Source organism: Chlorocebus sabaeus, chromosome 20, assembly GCF_047675955.1.
Source record: "Chlorocebus sabaeus isolate Y175 chromosome 20, mChlSab1.0.hap1, whole genome shotgun sequence".
Lineage (NCBI taxonomy): Eukaryota > Metazoa > Chordata > Mammalia > Primates > Cercopithecidae > Chlorocebus > Chlorocebus sabaeus.
The window spans coordinates 13,565,957-13,582,799 of record NC_132923.1 but is presented as its reverse complement, the minus strand read 5'-3'; the positions used below and the strand labels follow the sequence as shown (position 1 = coordinate 13,582,799).

Below are 16,843 nucleotides of genomic sequence, written 5' to 3'. Positions count from 1 at the left end.
AATGGACTAGAGTGAGAGGGGAGTCAAGGTAACCCCAAGGCAGTGGTTTTCAGATTTTCTCTTAGGTAAGGACTCCCATGGGAGACTGTTCAAAATGTAGCTTCTGGCCGGGTATGGTGGCTCACACTTGTAATCCCAGCACTTTGGGAGGCCATGGTGGGTGGATCACCTGAGGTCAGGAGTTCGAGACCATCCTGGCCCCATCTCTACAAAAATTAGCCGGGTGTGGTGGCAGGCGCCAGCCACTTAGGAAGCTGAGGCAGGAGAATCGCTTGAACCCGGGAGGCGGAGGTTGCAGTGAGCCGAGATCACACCATTGCACTCCAGCCTGAGCAACAAAGCGAGACTCTGTCTCAGAAAAAGGAGATTCAAGGTCCCCATCCTTCCAAACCAAGAAAAAAAAAGGGTTCTGATTCAACAAGTCAAGAGTGGAGTCTGGAGTCTGTATTTTTAAAAAGCATAACAGAAGATTTAGGGGAAAGTTGGTTCTATTCTTATGAAATGTTACTCCCAAAGTTTTCAAATCTGGGAGACTTAGAGGGCCTTCCATCTGTAGGGGAAAGATCAAGGTAGAGAGGCCAATTTAGGATATAAATCTGGTACACCATGTTCTTCTGACCTTCAGTTTGGAAAGCTGTTTTTCCATCTCACCATTTTACCCTCCAAGGCTGTTAGGAGAATTGGATGTAGGTGGAGAGTCACAGAAGCAGGTATAGCCATTTTGTATTTTGAGGATTTGTTTCCGTTTTATTTTTCATCAATATTTTTCATTGCATTTTTCACATCAACAGAGTTGGGTTTAGGGTTCCCCAGGAGAGCAAGGGAGATAGATGGGTCCCTCCCAGGGGTGCAAGGAAGAGGGCTACGTCCAGCATGTGAGGAGTGAGGGACAAGGGCACAGGGCACACACTCATACACTGGGCACTGGAGGAAAAGGCAGTCTTTTGAGCACAGACACCAAAGAGTTAAACAGTCATCACCTGGTACAGTGTTACAAAATGAGGGGAGTGACCACAGGGTTGGGGTACCGGACGCAGCATGACAAAGTGAATTTTGATTTTCTTTTTTGTTATTTTCACTTTTTTCCTTTTAACTTTTTTTAAACATTTTACAAACATCTAAAAACTACAACACATCACAGCTACAGTGGGGTGAGGGGAGGGCACCAAAGAAAGCAGCCACACAGAGTAGGGTGGGACGGAGCAGCCTAACCTACAGAGGCTATTGTGTGGAAGCGTAAAATGGGGAAACTGAGGCTTCTAGTCCCTGCGTTAGGGGTCCCTCACTCACTGCCCAACCTCTCCCCACTCAGAGGAGCTGCCAGAAGGGCCCCTGCTTCTTGCCTCTGCCCCAGCTCCTTGTGCTTTTTGATCTGCTGGTTTGACCAGATGCCTGGTTTCTTTCCCTCCCCTGCTCCCCTGCCTGTGAGGGGACAGGTCGGGGGTATGGGAGGGCAGCTGTGCTGTTCCCACCTGTGCTGTAGTGGGTGGAGCCTCTCACTCCAGAGGAGGCCTGTGCTTCTTAAGGAGGGAAGCAGATGAGCCTTGTCAGATGCCCTCAGATCTCCCGAGACTGTGGGTCTCTTATCCCTGGCTGGCCTAGGGCTCCTCCATCCCAGGCTCAACACAGAAACCAGATTAGGGGAGGGACTATGGGAGGCAGGGTTGTGTGTGCGTCCGCTGAAATTAACCCTTGGCTTATATTTGAGGACAGTATAGTGATACCCCCCGCCCCATGGCACATGCACACACATATATAAGTATACACACACATTCACACACAGTCCTGCAGAGCTGCCTCAGAACTTAATCTATTAATAAATAAGAATCGGAAAGCTAATTTCATACAATTTAGGCTTCATATTTGCAGCCCAAATTGAGAGGGAAGTGGAGGCCAGAGGGCTGAGGTTTATTGCTTCTCCCTCAGCATCCCACAGGAGGTGTGAGAGGGCACCCGAGGCCCACCCTTCAGACTCAGAAGTTCTTTTGGTCCATGGTCTACACCAGAGTCCCAGCCCCCATCATAATTGCATACCTGTGGTTTCACCAGGGCCTAGGCAGAGGGAATGATGGGGAAGGCAGGAAGCCTATTCTGGAACCCCTGGAACAGGGAAGCAAGGGCCCCTCTCTAACAGGGAGAGAAGGATGGGGCTCAGCCTTCTCTTGTGCAAAGTCAAGGTAGTGGGAAGTGGGGAGTACAGCTTCATCTCAAAACTGGGATGAAGGAGCCTTCCCTGTAGTCCCTGCCCACGGGGGTCACACACATGCACACTCACACACACACACAGCTAAGACACCAAACACAGGGAAGGGGGAGTGAGGGCTCTGGAAGTCAGGATGGCAGGGCAGGGAGGGGAAGGAAAGAGTTGTTGGTCTCACAGTGTGCCTGCCAATCCCAAAGCCCTAGAGATCCCTTCACTGCAGCACCTGCCCCCGGGTCTCAGGCAGCTTCAGGGCCAGAGAGCTGCCAAGGGCAAGGGCAGCTGAGGCAAAGAGGATGGGGGCAGCCTTGGTGATTCCCACGAAGGACGTGAAGATGCTGATCCCCAGCACAGCTGCCAGCTTACACAGGGCATTCAGGAAGCCGAAAGCTGTGGTCCTGCTCAGGAGTCCCCCAGTGCAGCATGGCGCAAGGTACAGGAAGGAGGCAAAGGAAGAGTGGAGGGCAGGGAAGTGAAGGCCAGGAAGATGCAGGCAGTGTCCAAGAGCGAGACAGAAGGTTGGAGAGATCAGAGAGGTAAAGGATGTACGCCAGGAATGTAGATAAATTAAGAGACAAGGGGAAAGGAGACCAAAAATTGAGGTTAACAGTTAAGACTTCGAGGAGTAGATACAAAAGCTACCAGATTTTTCTTTTCTCTTTTTCTTTTTTTTTTTTTTTTTTTTTTTTTTTTTTTTTTTTTTGAGACAGAGTCTCGCTCTGTTGCCCAGGCTGGAGTGCAGTGGCGTGATCTCGGCTCACTGCGAGCTCCGCCTCCCGGGTTCACGCCATTCTCCTGCCTTAGCTTCCCGAGTAGCTGGAATTACAGGTACCCGGCTAACTTTTTGTATTTTTAGTACAGACAGGGTTTCACCATGTTGGCCAGGCTGGTATCAAACTCCTGACCTCAGGTGATCCGCCTGCCTCGGCATCTCAAAGCACTGGGATTACAGACAGGCGTGAGTCACTGCGCCCGTCCAAAGCTACCAGATTTTAGAGGAGAAAATGGAAATGTATCTTCCTTCACCCCTAAGGATGCTCTTCCCATTCAGCCCTCCTTCCTCACCCCACCCCTCCCCTGAATCCACTGCCCTGCCCCCACCACATTCCAACTACCTCTTGTCTGAGGGGTAGAGTTCAACAGTCAACACGTCCAGTGCATTCCAGGATGCAATGCTGACCCCACCAAAAAGGCAGAGCAGAGCGATCATGGCTGACTCACTATTCCCAAAAGACAGGAAGAAGCAGGAGACACAGGACATCACGCTGGAGCCAGCTGGATGGAGCCAGGAGAGGAGAGAACAGCATGAGCCTGGCCACAGTGAAACCTACCCACAGCCCGCCCTGTCCCATCAGGTGGCTTTCAGATAGCCCAGGATGAGACTTGTTCCCAAGGTATCCAAAAGGAAGGCTTTTCACTCCTCCTCAACCTCTCTTATAATTAATAATATCAGTAACCATCATTTATTCAATGCCAGTCATGGGCCAAGCCAATTGATGCTTTACATGCATTGATCTAGCACATCAACCCTACGACACAGGTACTATTATCACCTCCATTTTGCAGAGGAAACAACCAGGCTTACAGAGGTAACTTGCCAGAGGCCAGAGATAGGTGGTGGAGCTAAGATTCAAAACTCATAACCTCAAAGCCTGTGCCCTAACCACTTGCAATTCTGCTTACCTCCTTTACCCCCAGAGAAGCTTCTGTGCCAGTCCCCACCCCATCCTTAGCACCCCCTAAACAGAAAACATGAGAGAGAGGAACTCTCTGACCAATCTCTTCCACAGCCCAAGGTGAGAAGCCTGTTGCCTGCCTCCCGCAGCCCCTGGCCCCTACTATCAGATCTGACTCAGCCTCTCCCCCTTACCAAGCATTCTGAGCCTGCCGATCTTGTCCATGAGCAGGGCCGACACGATATTCCCAGGAAGCACTGCCAGTGTCCCCAGGAAGCTCACAAAGTATACCATGTAGGCACCTTCACCCGTCCCTGTCACGTCTAGCGGGCAGCCCTCCTTGTTGTGCAGGAATGTGCTGTTTACCAGACGGCTATTCACAAACTTGTACTCAAACAGGTCTGTGGGCAAAGGCCAAGATAAGCAGACAGTCATAGCAGATGGGAGAGGGAGGCTGCTACGGCTTATGGCTCGGGGCTCTGCATGTATGGAAGTTAGTAGGAGGGGCTCTCAAAATTATTCACAGTGCTAATTGCAAAACATCAAATAATATCACCATGGGAACTAGGGATCTTTAGAGCAGAAAATGACCATCATCTGTCCAACAGTGTGACTTTGTCCAAGTTCTCCCATTAATAGTCTTAGCTGCTTATTCATTCTTTCTGTCCGTGCTAGCTGACTATAGGCAGTAGCAATGCTGTGGACTTAGGAAATTTTTCTGAGAAAAACATTTAAAATAAAAAGTCCTATCCATTGTTGTTTTCCTGCAAGATGGGAAAAGCTCACCCAGTATGAGGTGGGAAACTTCAGTCTAGCTCACAAAACCAGCATTTCATGTGCATATACTGAAGTTTGAGAATCACTATTAAAAAAGAGTGGATTCATGCAATGATCCCCACCAAATACCCCTTTTATTGTTTTTGTTTTTCCCAAGAACGCTATTTTGGATGATTTTACCTTCTTCAAAGGTGCATTAATTTTGCCTCACTGAGCTATAATTTCAGCCAAAGGCAAGTAAACTTGATGTTTTTGTCAGATATTCTATTACAGGAAAATGTCCAACATCCATTAGATTTTCAAAATTATTGGTGGTAGCCGTCAGGCCCCTCTACCACCTTCCTGCAGGGGTCCAGGGATCTCAGCTTGAGAACACCAAGATAGTGAATGAAAAAGGTTCCTTCTCATAGAGGTCTACCCAACCCTTTGGTCTGACACCCACCAGCCACCCTGCCTTACCAGTGTTATAGAACACAGTGTTGATGAATGTGCAGTTGCGGAAAAACGTGTTGCTAGATGTGACATCCTCGAAATAACACTCTTCAAACAGGGAATCCTCAAAGGACACTGACTTCAGACGCAGCCCAATGAACCTGTAAGGCCAGGATGATGAAAGACACTCCCCCCTCATCCTCATGCCCCCTCCAAGACTCACTCTTTAGTGAATGAATGGGGAGCTGGACATTGAGGAGAAACCTCAAGTGTTTGCCCCCAAATGTCTTGTCTTGAACCCTGAGACTCATAAAAAAGACAAGAGGTAGCAGGAACAGGGAAAAAGTGAAGTTTAAAGGTCCCCACATACTTGTCATTGAAGTACTGCCCGCCTCGGTGGATCTGATTCTCCAAGGTGAAGTTAAAAGTCACATGCTCTACGCGCTCCCCGGGGAACACTTTGGTACGGGATGCGTAGTCCACTGCCTGGAGATGGCGGATCATGTCAGGAAACCAGACGGTCAGGCCATAGTAGCTGAAGAGTCAAGGACAATGGAAACAGACAACAGGCTTCAGACAGGGCTCAGAGATTAGAATGAGGCAGAGGAGAAAATGGAAATGCGTATCCTCTCCAGAACGAGGGAGAAATGGAGTCAACCTCTGTTAGTACCTTGCTGCTCTCCAGCCTCACCAACTTCTCCCTGCTCCTCCCTTCACCAGTTGCTGTGCTCCTGGGGACTTCAGGGTCTCACACAGCAGCCACTAAACGTTTTCTTACCTCCCGAGCATTTGCTTTTCCCTCTGCCAAAAACACTCTTCTCCACCCCAGCCACTCCCACTCCCTGTCTGACTCCCATTCGTCCTTTAGGACTTAGGTCCCCACCCCAGTCCAAGTCCTCCCATCACCCTTTCCCCACCCTTCTCTCATCACCCTGCTTCCTAGCAAGTTTTGTCCCGCTTCTTGACCAAAACATAAACTCCAGGAGGACCTGGGACCATGTCTGTTTCATCCCAGCACAGAATAGAAACGGAATCCTGATCAGCCTACAGTACAAGTTTGTTGAGTGAACTAGTGAAGTAGAGGAGCTGGCTGCAGGAGCAGAGGCGGTCTGCATGGCACCTTCCCTCATCACTTGTCCCCTGCATCTCCATTCTCCCCACCTCTCTCCCAGCTCACACACCACCACAACCACCACATACCACCCAGCCCACCCATCTTCTCACCTGAATGACATGGTGAACCACACACCCATCATCATCAGAGTGATGCGTCGATATTCGGGACCAAAACAGGAGAGAAAATTCCCCCAAACCTACAGGGGACCAGACAAAGTTAGACCTTGGCTATACTAAATTCTAGCACCCATAGATCCCCACTTTTCTGCCCTCCCACCTCCCTTCAGCTCACCCATCACCCACACACATGGACTTCAGTCCTGCCTTCTTCTCCACTTCCCCCACTCCCTTCTCTCTACCACCCCGTCAGCCATTACCTGCCCCCCTAGGCTCAAGGCCCGGACACCCCAGCGCTGGTACCAGGTCCCTGTGTCCGACTGGATCTCAATCAGTTCATCCTCCTGATGGATCGTCTTAATGTGGGTTACCTGGGGTCAAGAGAAGGGGTGGGCAGTCACACATCCTGTGTTTCCCACCCTCCACCAGGTGCCTCAGTTTCCCCTGCATTAGCAAAATGGGAAGCAGGGGGTGGATATGATACCCTGAAAATCTCCTTATGGTAGAGTGTGGTCTGAGGTCAGGGGTACTCAGAGAGGGGCCAGGAAGGGGCTGGGGCTGCAGGGCGCAGAGGTCTGAGTCGGGAGGGCTGTGGCTTACTGAGAACACGCGCTCAGGATGTCCCTTGGCTCGCATGTTGGTATCATGGACCTGCTTCAGCACCATCCAGGCCTCATCATGCTTCCCATTCTAGAGCCAAAGACACAATCCCCACATCCAAGTCAGCCCCTACCTGACCCAGAGTTATAGATCCCCTCTCTCCCACCTGGCTTCTGTAGTCACAGGACACTAAATGGTTCCCGGCCCTCAATCCCACCACCAAGCCCTGACCTATGAGCATGCATTGCCCACTCTGAAAGAGCCCCAAGCTGAGGTATAGCAAGACAACCAGACTTGGGCAAGAGCTGCAGGTTGGGGGTGGGGAGTGTTGTCCAGGGGAAAAAGGCAAGCACAGGCAACCAAAGGTAAGGGAAATGATGGGCAAGCATGTAGTCAAAGACCTAATCCTGCTGGGGTTAGGAGGGGAAGGTGTAGGGGGTGGGAATGTCTCTTGAGCTGTAAATTCAGGACAGGGCCAAGGCCCTTCCCTGCAAAATCTTAAGTCATCCAAGGGTGAAGAGGTCCCCTGGTTTCTCCACCCAAGAACCCCTCAGGGATACATTCCAAGGCAAAAGATACAAGATAAAGTCCCCCAGAGAATGGACGCTGTGAGGAAGGCCCGCAGCTGAACAGGATCAAATCAAACCCCAGTGGGTGTTTGAACACAGGAGCCCCTTCTGCTCTCCACACTCCACAGCCTGCACCCCACCCCACCCCACACAGCTCAGCTCCATCACCTCTAGGAAGAAACGGGGACTTTCAGGCTGTGTGGTCAGAGCCCCAATGGCAAACACAGAAGGAAAGGCGCAGACGAGGACGAAGACCCTCCAGCTGTGGAACTGGTAGGCAGAACCCATCTGAAAACTCCACCCTGGCAGGGAGAGAGTGACAGCATCAGCAGAGAGGCCAGAGGCTAAGGGAACCCACCACAGGGAGCACAGAAGAGGGAGGAGGGAGATAACATGAGGTGGATTCAGGGGCGCTGCTCACCATAGTGGGGGATGATGGCCCAGGCCATAGCAGCTGCGTACACACCACCAATCATCCAAAACATGCAGAGCCAGCTCAGATGCTCCCCTCTTTTCTCCTGGGCCAGAAACTCGGAGAAATAGGAGAAGACAATGGGGATGGACCCTCCAATCCTGGAGCACATTTCAGTAATTCAGCATTAGCAAATGGCCATAGTCCTGATCCCCTGCCCCACTGCTCTGGACCCTGAGCCCCTTTTGTCTTCCAGGCTTTTGAAGAGATTCCATCTCACACAAAAAGCCCTACAAGCTCCCCTGTGGGCCAGCCATCAAGCACCCATCCTTGGGACCATGGGAAACAGGCAAGCGAGTCTCAGGGAAAAGGAAAGAGCAAATCTTAAATCTTGAAAATGACTTACAGAGTTGGAAGGGAGGGAAGGTAATTGCAGAAAAGAAAATAAATCTCCAGAGAAAAAAGACAAGCCAAAAGCCTCCAAGGGCAGATGTTATGGGAACAGCCAGAAAGGAGCTTGGAGTTGAGGCAGAGTTAGCGCGCCTGCCGTGCTTGCAGAAGTGAAGGGGCAGTGTGGGCAACACATCAGGGTTCTGGCGGGCGTGGGTGTTAGCAAGGTTTGTTGTGGAATGCAGGAAATGTGTAGACTCTGGTAGGGGGTAACTCTGGGTCCACAGGAGTCCAGGGGTGGGGCTGAGGCCCAGTAGGCCTCTTCGTGGAGGCAGGCTCAAAAATGGAACTAGAAGTGGCATGGAGGACTCAGGAGTGGGCCGACATGGAATAGCACTCTGGACTGTAGTAGACAGGTCCTGGGCAGGGAGGAGCTGGCCTGAAGATGGTTGGGGGAGAAAGGAACTCATTCATCCATTCAACTCACACAGATTTAAGGTGCATTTGGTGTGCCTGGCACTGTGCTGGGCCCTAAAGATGCAACAGTGACCAAGACACAGTACTGGCCTCAAGGGGCTTAGGAAGTGGACACTCACCCAACCCCAGAAAGGAGGCGGCAGAAGAGGAAAGTGCCGTAACCCTGGACAAAAGATGAGAAGAAGGCGAAGACGCTGTTGACTGAGAGCGAGATGAGCAGACATTGCCTCCGACCCAGCCGGTCAGCCAGACCTCCCCAGAGGAAGGCTCCCACCATCATGCCCAGGTAGACAATGAGGCCTGGAAGGAGGAGGAAAACAGAGGCAGAGGGGGTGTGAGAAGACACACCTCAATTCTCCCAGGAGATGAGCACTGAGGGAGCTGAAGGATCTGAAGAACTTCTAGAAGCTAAGTCTACCCAGAGATTAGAGCAAGTGAGAGAAAATGAATGGTGTGAGCAAAGATAGAAGGTCATCTCTGCAGGCCAGGCGTTCAAAGGCAGGAATAAAGATATGGGAGAACCTACAACTCTCCACTGTCTTCGGTCTGTCTCATTTCTCACTGTGAGACACACACACACACACACACACACACACACACACATACACACAGTGACACCCTTACCCCTGGCTCACTTTGAAGGAGGAATGGGTGTGCCTAGGATCCCAGACCATCCCAGGGTCATCTCTATTCTCCCTGCTTTGATCCCTCGAAGCAGCAAGAGAGCTCTCATTTGTTCCTGGGGAAAGGGGCTCCAATTCCTTTCATCTTCCCAGGAAATCCCCCACACAAAATCCATGCTTTATTCCTCCCAGTCTCAATATTTCTGGTCCAAAAACTCTCCTGTTTTTCACTTCCTTCATAAAACCAAAGCTGGAATTAATCTTTAAAATCATCTACTCCAAACTTTGCATTTCCTCATGTCCAAACCAAGCCCCAGGAAGAAGAGACCTGTCCAAGACCCCATGGCAATTTGGTGGCACAGTAAGGCCTCGATTCTTTCTCTGTGAGTCTAGGGGGTTCCTCCTCAGAGTCCCTGTCAGGAAAGGTCATCAAACAGTACATTCTGTCCCCTGGAAACTCCCGTCTGAGTGAGAGAAAGTCTAAACAGCTTCTCTGGCAGAAGATCCAGGACCCTCCCCCTCCCCCAACCACCCCAAACTGACTCTCCCCATTTATACCAAGGAGTTTGGATACTGGCTTCTTGTTTCCCAATCAGTGAAATGGAATAAGATAACCAGAGGCAAAGCTATGAAGAAACGTTAAATGGTAAGGACCATCCTACCACAGCCACCTCCTGCAGAATAAAGCAGACCACCACCCAACCACTGGCCCAAGCCCCAGTCCAACTGCCCTCCTGCAAGTCCCTGTTTCACATTCAACTTCACTCTGACCCAAGGCCAAGAAGAGGGAGTGTGTGAGGGAAGAGTGTGCAGAGGAGCCCTGAGCCCTCCGGGAACATCTTGGATGCAGGGCCCTAGGGAACCCAGTGGTAAGGACAAGAGCAATTTCCAGGAGCAAGGAGGTTTCCAGAGTTTGAGGGGATAGGGCTGGAGCCCCCCATGTCTTACCTAGCATGCCTTTGTTGGAGTCGGACAGGCACATGTCTTTCTCAGCGCTGGGCAGCACGAAGCCCACCACAAAGACCTCCACACCATCAGCCATCAGCGCCAGACCAAGCACAAAATACAGTGTCCACTGGAAGCGGCCGTGGCCACACTCCCGTAAGATAGCTTCATACTGTTGGGCCAGTTCTTCTCGTTCTTTCCGTCGTTGTGCCTCCCCCCGGCCCCCAGGGGGACCCTCCCCATCGCTCAAGCCCCCCCTTACTCCAGCCAGGGGCGCCCCATCTGCCATCCGCTCGCCTTTGCCCCCAGACTCTGCCCGGGGTATGCCCTGATATTCCCCTTCGTAGATCTCATCATCCTCGTCATGGCCCTCAGTAGCATCACTGGACGCACCGCCTTCCTCCTCATCCTGGGTCCCTTCTCCTCGGTAATAGCTATCACTGGGGGCAGGGAAGTCGTCATCATCCTCCTCCTCCTCAAAGCGGGAGTAGGATCTTCGGGAATATTCGTCCTGGACTCTGTCCAGGCCCTTCACCACCTTCTTGGCCGCATGTTTCTTGACTTCCTTAGCAATGTCTTTGGCCCCACGGATGAAAGCTGCCCGGTCTCGGAAGCCCTCTTCCATGATGGGGCCCTGAGGCACTTCACCGGGTCTTCTCCACTTCCTGCTTCTTTTTCAGCTTTTTGTTCAAGGACTTGTAGAGTCAAAAAGACCCCTCCCCACAGTTACTTAGATGAAGTGTGTTCCAGTATCTTTGGGCACACAAAAAAAGAGCAAACAGGTCCTAGCCAATGAGTGCCTAGGAGAGAAAAGGAAGGAGAGGAACTTTGACCTATACCCAGTTCAGTTGGGTGGATGGCGAAGGGACAGGAGGAGCAGGGGAATGGGAAGGGGAAGGGGAGCCAGATTGGGAGGCTAAGCCAGGATAACTCAGGAAGGGTCGCCTACTTCTCTTCCACAAGCCTCTGGAGACCTGGAAAAAATAACAGCAAAAGGAAGTTGTGAGTCCTAAGGTGGTGAAGAAGGCCAATATAAAGCTTCTCAACCCAGAGCCCCATCTGGACCATGTAGTGCAGAGATGGTCTTCTCGCTTTGGGCTCCCATCCACACACCAAAAAGGGATGGCTATCTGGGCTAACCAGGTCACGCGCACAGAAGTCCCCTTACTTTGACCTTGGAGGCCTGGCCTATGGAATTTGCTCCAAAGTCATAGTCACCTACTCTGAGCCCTTCTCCTAACCCCTGAGCCCAGCCTAGCCCTTGCTTTATCACCAATCTGCAAAGAACTGAACAGGAAATATGAGAAACCAGAATTCCCTTCTTTAGTCTTGCCTGGGTTTCTTACTGGGGATGGAGTTGAGAAGGATGTGTAAGAGGACAAGCCCTCTAACCTGTGGCCTTCCCTCCACTGATAGCATCTGAAGGCAGGGGCTTCCACTGTCCTTCCTTCAGGTCCCATGTTTACAGGCTTCAACAAGGAGGGATTTTCTCTCAACATAGTCTAATGGGTAAAAGCTCAGCTTCCAGAGTCACAAAGACATGGGTTTGACTTCCTGTTTTGGCAATTGCTAGCTAAGGGACCAAGCCTCAGTTTCTTCTTATTTTAAAAGGGGAAAGTAAGGGTTGAATGATATATCTGTGCTCCTTAACGTAAGTCAGCTGGCACTTAAAAATGATGAATAAATATTAACTATTATTTTTGTGGTGACAGTAATATAGTGAAATGCCCTATACTACCTCATAAGGTCCCCAAACGAAAGCCGTCTTGGATGCACTTTAGGGTGAGCAGCAGGAAGGGACACTGGCAAGGAGAATGCTGGTTCAGGGCAAAGCACATGACCATTAGGGGTGACCTAAGTTGAAATCCCAACTCTGCCACTTACTAACTGATCTCGGTCAGGCTAGTTAACCTCCCTAAGCCTCAGAGTCCATATACTTTAATTGGGGATAATTACATTGGGAGACTGTTTCTTGGAGTTGATGTGAGAATGTAATCTCACAGTACATGCTCTATGTTAGTTTTCTTCCTTCCTATGATGTTGAAAAGTGGGAAAGAAGCAAGAAGCAGCAAGGGACAACAGCGGGGTCATACTTAGATGCTGTTGCCCAGCATCCTTGCAAACAGAGTCCCAAGACCCCCTGTCTGTGTTTCAACTAATTCCAGCAGCTGGGCCCACATTAACTACCTCCAGAAAAACAAGGGGAGACCCAGAAAAGGGGGACCTGGAACCCAAGTAAAGTGGAGGAAAGATGGAAAGCTAAGAAAGAGGTGATGACTGTCCACTGCCACCTTGCTTCAGAATGTCAGAGATGGGTCCCCTTTCCACGGATGGGGGTGAGAATGGAAATGACTGTCAAATGCATTTCCAACATGAGGTTCTAAGGCCTATAGTTGCGTCCCATCCCTCCAGGGCCTCCCTTCCTAATCCCCCTTAATCCTTTCCACTCCTCCTCCAGGAGTCAAGGAAGAAGGAGTCCACAAACACCGCATTGCGTAGGAGGTGGATGTAGAATAAAGGGGGTTTGGGTGTTCCCCCAAAAAAGACGTTCTCCAGAGGAAGGCATGGGATAGCCCCCCTTCCTTCATAGGAGGAGAGGAAGCAGGCCTAGATTCTGATCAGAAATCATCCCCCCAAAAATCTCCAGTGCTCCCACCCATCCAGAGCCTTCATTAAATGTCACACACACACACACACACACACACACCCTGGTACAAGAGGGTAAGCAATGCTATGTGGTTCAGAAAGAAGCACTGGCAAGCAGGGCCTTACCCCCTCAGGACAGATGTAAGCAGTGGACCACGGTGACCAGAAGCAGTGACCCCTATGTCACCTTTTCTTCATTGTTCAGGGCCCAACCATCCCCCATGAAAGCGCTGGAACTGTGGAATCCCCTCAGCGCATGGCAATTTGCTAGCTTTCCTCTCTTTCCTAACCAGGATCTCCCCTCCAGCCCTGAAGGAGGCAGGACCCACCAGGAGCCATACTCTCTGTTTGTTGACCCTATTTCCCCCTGAGAGGGGCACGTAGGGCAGAGAACCCTTCCACAACCGCAGCAGGATATGAGGGCTCAGCAGTCAGCTCCCTCAGGGCCAGCAAGCCCAGGAGGTCAGGAGAGAGAGAAAGAAGACAAATTCTTTGAGCTGGTGAGGAAGTGGTGCTATTTTTAGCCCCAAAAACAGCACAGGGTGGCTAAGCCTGGGGGAGAGAGACAAGACTTGGAGAAGTGGAGGTTAAAGGAGACAAGGTTCAGGGTTACAAGGTCCTAGGCTGGCTGACTTCACCTGACAGGAAAAAATGTGCCCAGGAGATTTTCTGCAGAGGGTGGAGACAGGCAGGGGACTCCAGAGCAAATGCTTCCTTTCAGAACAGCTCATCCAGCCCTGGATCAGAGGAGGGTCCAGAACCCCCCACCCTCCTCCCAGTCAAAGCCCCTGACTTTGGGGGCCACCCAGATCCCCAGGCCTTCCTAGCTCAGGTGACAAGGTCATTAAAAAGCAATCACTTATCAAAACATGCGCGGGGGCAGGGGTAGAATGTGGGAGGTGCGGGAGCACCCCTTCCCCATGACAGCGGGATCATTGAACCTCAGCCCCCGCCCAGGACCATCAAGGCTGTGCCTCCCCTCCCCACATCCTACCCACGGTTAGGAAGATGGGAGCACCCACAGTTCTGAGGGATAAAAATGAGGGTGTCAGCTGAGAGTGCACACTGAGGAATACGGAGAGGCAGAGAGGGGGACGCAGGGAGAGACCTCCGCACGCACAGACTTAGAGACCGCCCCTATCAGCATTTGCAGGGACCCCCCCCCACCCCATCTTGCCTCAGCTCCGGAATAAGGGAAAAGCCCCCAAAACTGACTAAATCCCTGCTCTGAGCACCTCCTCCACCCTTGGTCCTGCTGCTAGACAAGTGCCCACCTTCACTCAACACCCCTTCCCCCAACCCTGGAGCAACCGCCGCCAGCCCCCGCCATCCATGCCCCCAACACCTGGCCGCTCTCCATTTCTGTCTCCCCAGTATGTCCATTCTTCACTCCCCTTCCCTCCATCCTTCACCTGCCCTTCTTCCCCTGCTCCCCCCACCCCACCCACCCAAGTCCAGGCGAGCACACTGAGGCAGCATCCATTCTCCAGCCCCAGCCAAGGTCATTTATCATTCATCCTGGGGGTGGGGGGACGTCAAGGTGAGGAGGGGATAGGAGTTTGAGGGAACTCCACCCACCTCACAACCCCACCACCCCGTTAATCTCCGAAGGGGATAGTGGGGACTTGGTTAAGGTAGAGAAAAACACCCCTCCTCCCCATTCACCAATATTATACATATGCGTGTGTGTGTGTGTGTGTCCTGAAGACCACAACTGAAATAAATGTCCATCCTCAAACCACCACCAACCAACCAACCCCCCTCACCCCTAGAGAGGGGATCGTCACCCTCCCTATAAGCAAAGCATCGGAGGATAAAATGGCTGCAAGGCAAGGCAAAGATGCTTCTGCCAGAGGCGGGGTGGAGGTGAGCGACTGAGAGAGGGGTCTCACCTGGACTGGGTTTCCCGGGTAAGGAGTCCCAGGCGACGACGGGGGTCCCGGCCGCGGGCGGAGGCGGCAGCGGCGACTGCTCCGGGTACCAGGGAAGCGGCAATGCAGACCTGCACCCCCCCCCACTCCAGCCCCGCCTCCGCCGCCCCCCCCACCCCCACCCCGCGCCACTGAGCATCGGGAGAGACCATTGGTGGGGTGGGGGAGAGAAAAAAGGATGGGGAGGGAGTCAGGGCACGGGGAGAAATCATGAAAGGGCCGGGGGTTGTCACAAGAACAGCTGGAAATGGCACACAGCCCTTCCCAGGCCCTTCCTAGTAAAAGATAAAAGGAACTAAAGAAAAAAAAACAGTGATGTTAGGAAGACTAGTGGGAAGACAGGGAGATGGGGAATGTGGCAGCCCCTTCCTTAGCACCCCAGTCTCAGTATGGCAGGACTCAATAATTTCAGGGGCTTTTGCTGCCTTCAAAACACCTCCCTTGCCTTCTCCACTGCTCTCAAATTCCTTTTTCACAACAGTCTCCCAAATCCAGAGTGCTCCTACTCCAAGTTTACCTGGACATTTTAGAGAAAGCAGAGATAACAAGGTGTGGTTTCTATCCTGAACTGCCAAAGTCAGAGACCTCGGATTCCTTCCATCTCTTTCCTCAAAAAACAGTCCAGGTTACTTACTTACAGTGCAGACCTCCTCATCCTGTCCATTCAGTTGGTGGTAGCAGAAGTATTGGGGAAGCTGAGGGATTTTTACAGACCTGACCAACTGGACAGATCCCCTTCCATTAATTTGCTCCAATGACTCAAAAAGGATCCCTCTCAATACCCTTCTCCATTTTCTCTTACTCTCCTCAACCTCCCTCCCCTCCACACACTTGTCCTTCCCAGACAGGAAGAAGTAAATTGGTTTCAGCTTTTCCTTTCATCTTTCCTTTGCTCCTGCACCAGTAATCTGGATTCAAAGATCCAAGACATGCCACTTGGTGACATTTGATAACCATCCCTGCCGAAGGAGTGAGAGGAAATGCGGTGACTGGGGAAAATACATCCTGAATGTGCCTATGTCAGATAAGATCAGGACCTTCTGGACAGCACTGACATGGGTTTGGACCTGGGTTCTCACTGCTAACAAGCTGTCAATTCTTGGTCAAGTTCTCCACATCTGTGAACTTCAGGTTTCTCATCTGGAAAAGGGGGGCTTGTACTAGATGCTGCATCAGGCTCCTCTCAGATCTAATAGCATGTGATTCTACCTTACTAAATGTGGAGGCTTCAGAATGCTGAGATACATACATGGAGAAAGCTGACAGGCTATGTCCAAAGAGACCACACAGGTAACATTTGACAGGTTGAATTTACATCTGACAGGGACATGGGCCTGGGCTTTGCAGACTCCAAAGCTAGATCTTGGAAACAATCATTCATGCCAACAAAGTTCACAGTCTTCTGAAATATAAAGCCATAATACATAAATATTAATTTATCATAAATATTTAACTGTTACTCAGACTGAAAACTCCTATCTACATGTCTAGTATATTCTCTCCCCGAAGCCAAATCAGAATCATAATGTCAATGTATAAATGCACAATGACATTACTGGAGGATTTGTATCTTTAATGGCATCTGGCCATCTGCAATAAGGAGCCATGCCAATGGGTTCAGAAAACTCTTCTTGGCAATAATCTTCTACCCCCACCTCTTTGCTATGGGCAGCCTTGCCAGCACTCCTGGACTACTCTGAATCTGATGGCTTTCCAGGATGGTGCTTGGACTGGCCTCAGGAACTCTCCCTTTACTAGGCTTTCATTGCTGACCCCGCTTCAGGTTAACACATATTCTTTTTTTTTTTTTTGAGATGGAATCTCACTCTGTCACCCAGGTTGGAGTGCAGTGGCACCATCTCAGCTCACTGTAACCTCCGCCTCCCGGGTTCAAGTGATTCCCCTGCCTCAGCTTCCCAAGCAACTAGGTCT

The 16,843-nt window shown here is 51.2% G+C and overlaps 1 protein-coding gene across 2 annotated transcripts; it reads right to left on the bottom strand.

The window, feature by feature from the left end:
* Positions 1-719: 719 nt before the first annotated feature.
* Positions 720-14,988, bottom strand: SV2A (synaptic vesicle glycoprotein 2A). Of its 2 annotated transcripts, XM_073008421.1 has the most exons (14): positions 14,873-14,988; positions 11,284-11,308; positions 10,338-11,134; positions 8,886-9,066; positions 7,909-8,060; positions 7,656-7,789; positions 6,919-7,008; positions 6,579-6,689; positions 6,310-6,398; positions 5,456-5,620; positions 5,113-5,246; positions 4,071-4,277; positions 3,316-3,475; positions 720-2,598 (listed from the first exon to the last, which is right to left on the bottom strand). In XM_073008421.1, exons 3-14 carry the CDS (start codon positions 10,957-10,959, stop codon positions 2,415-2,417), a joined length of 2,229 nt encoding a protein of 742 aa, XP_072864522.1. In that variant the 5' UTR covers positions 10,960-11,134; positions 11,284-11,308; positions 14,873-14,988; the 3' UTR covers positions 720-2,414. The 2 variants fall into 2 exon arrangements, with proteins under 2 accessions (XP_072864522.1, XP_072864523.1); XM_073008422.1 differs by lacking the exon at positions 11,284-11,308.
* Positions 14,989-16,843: the final 1,855 nt, after the last annotated feature.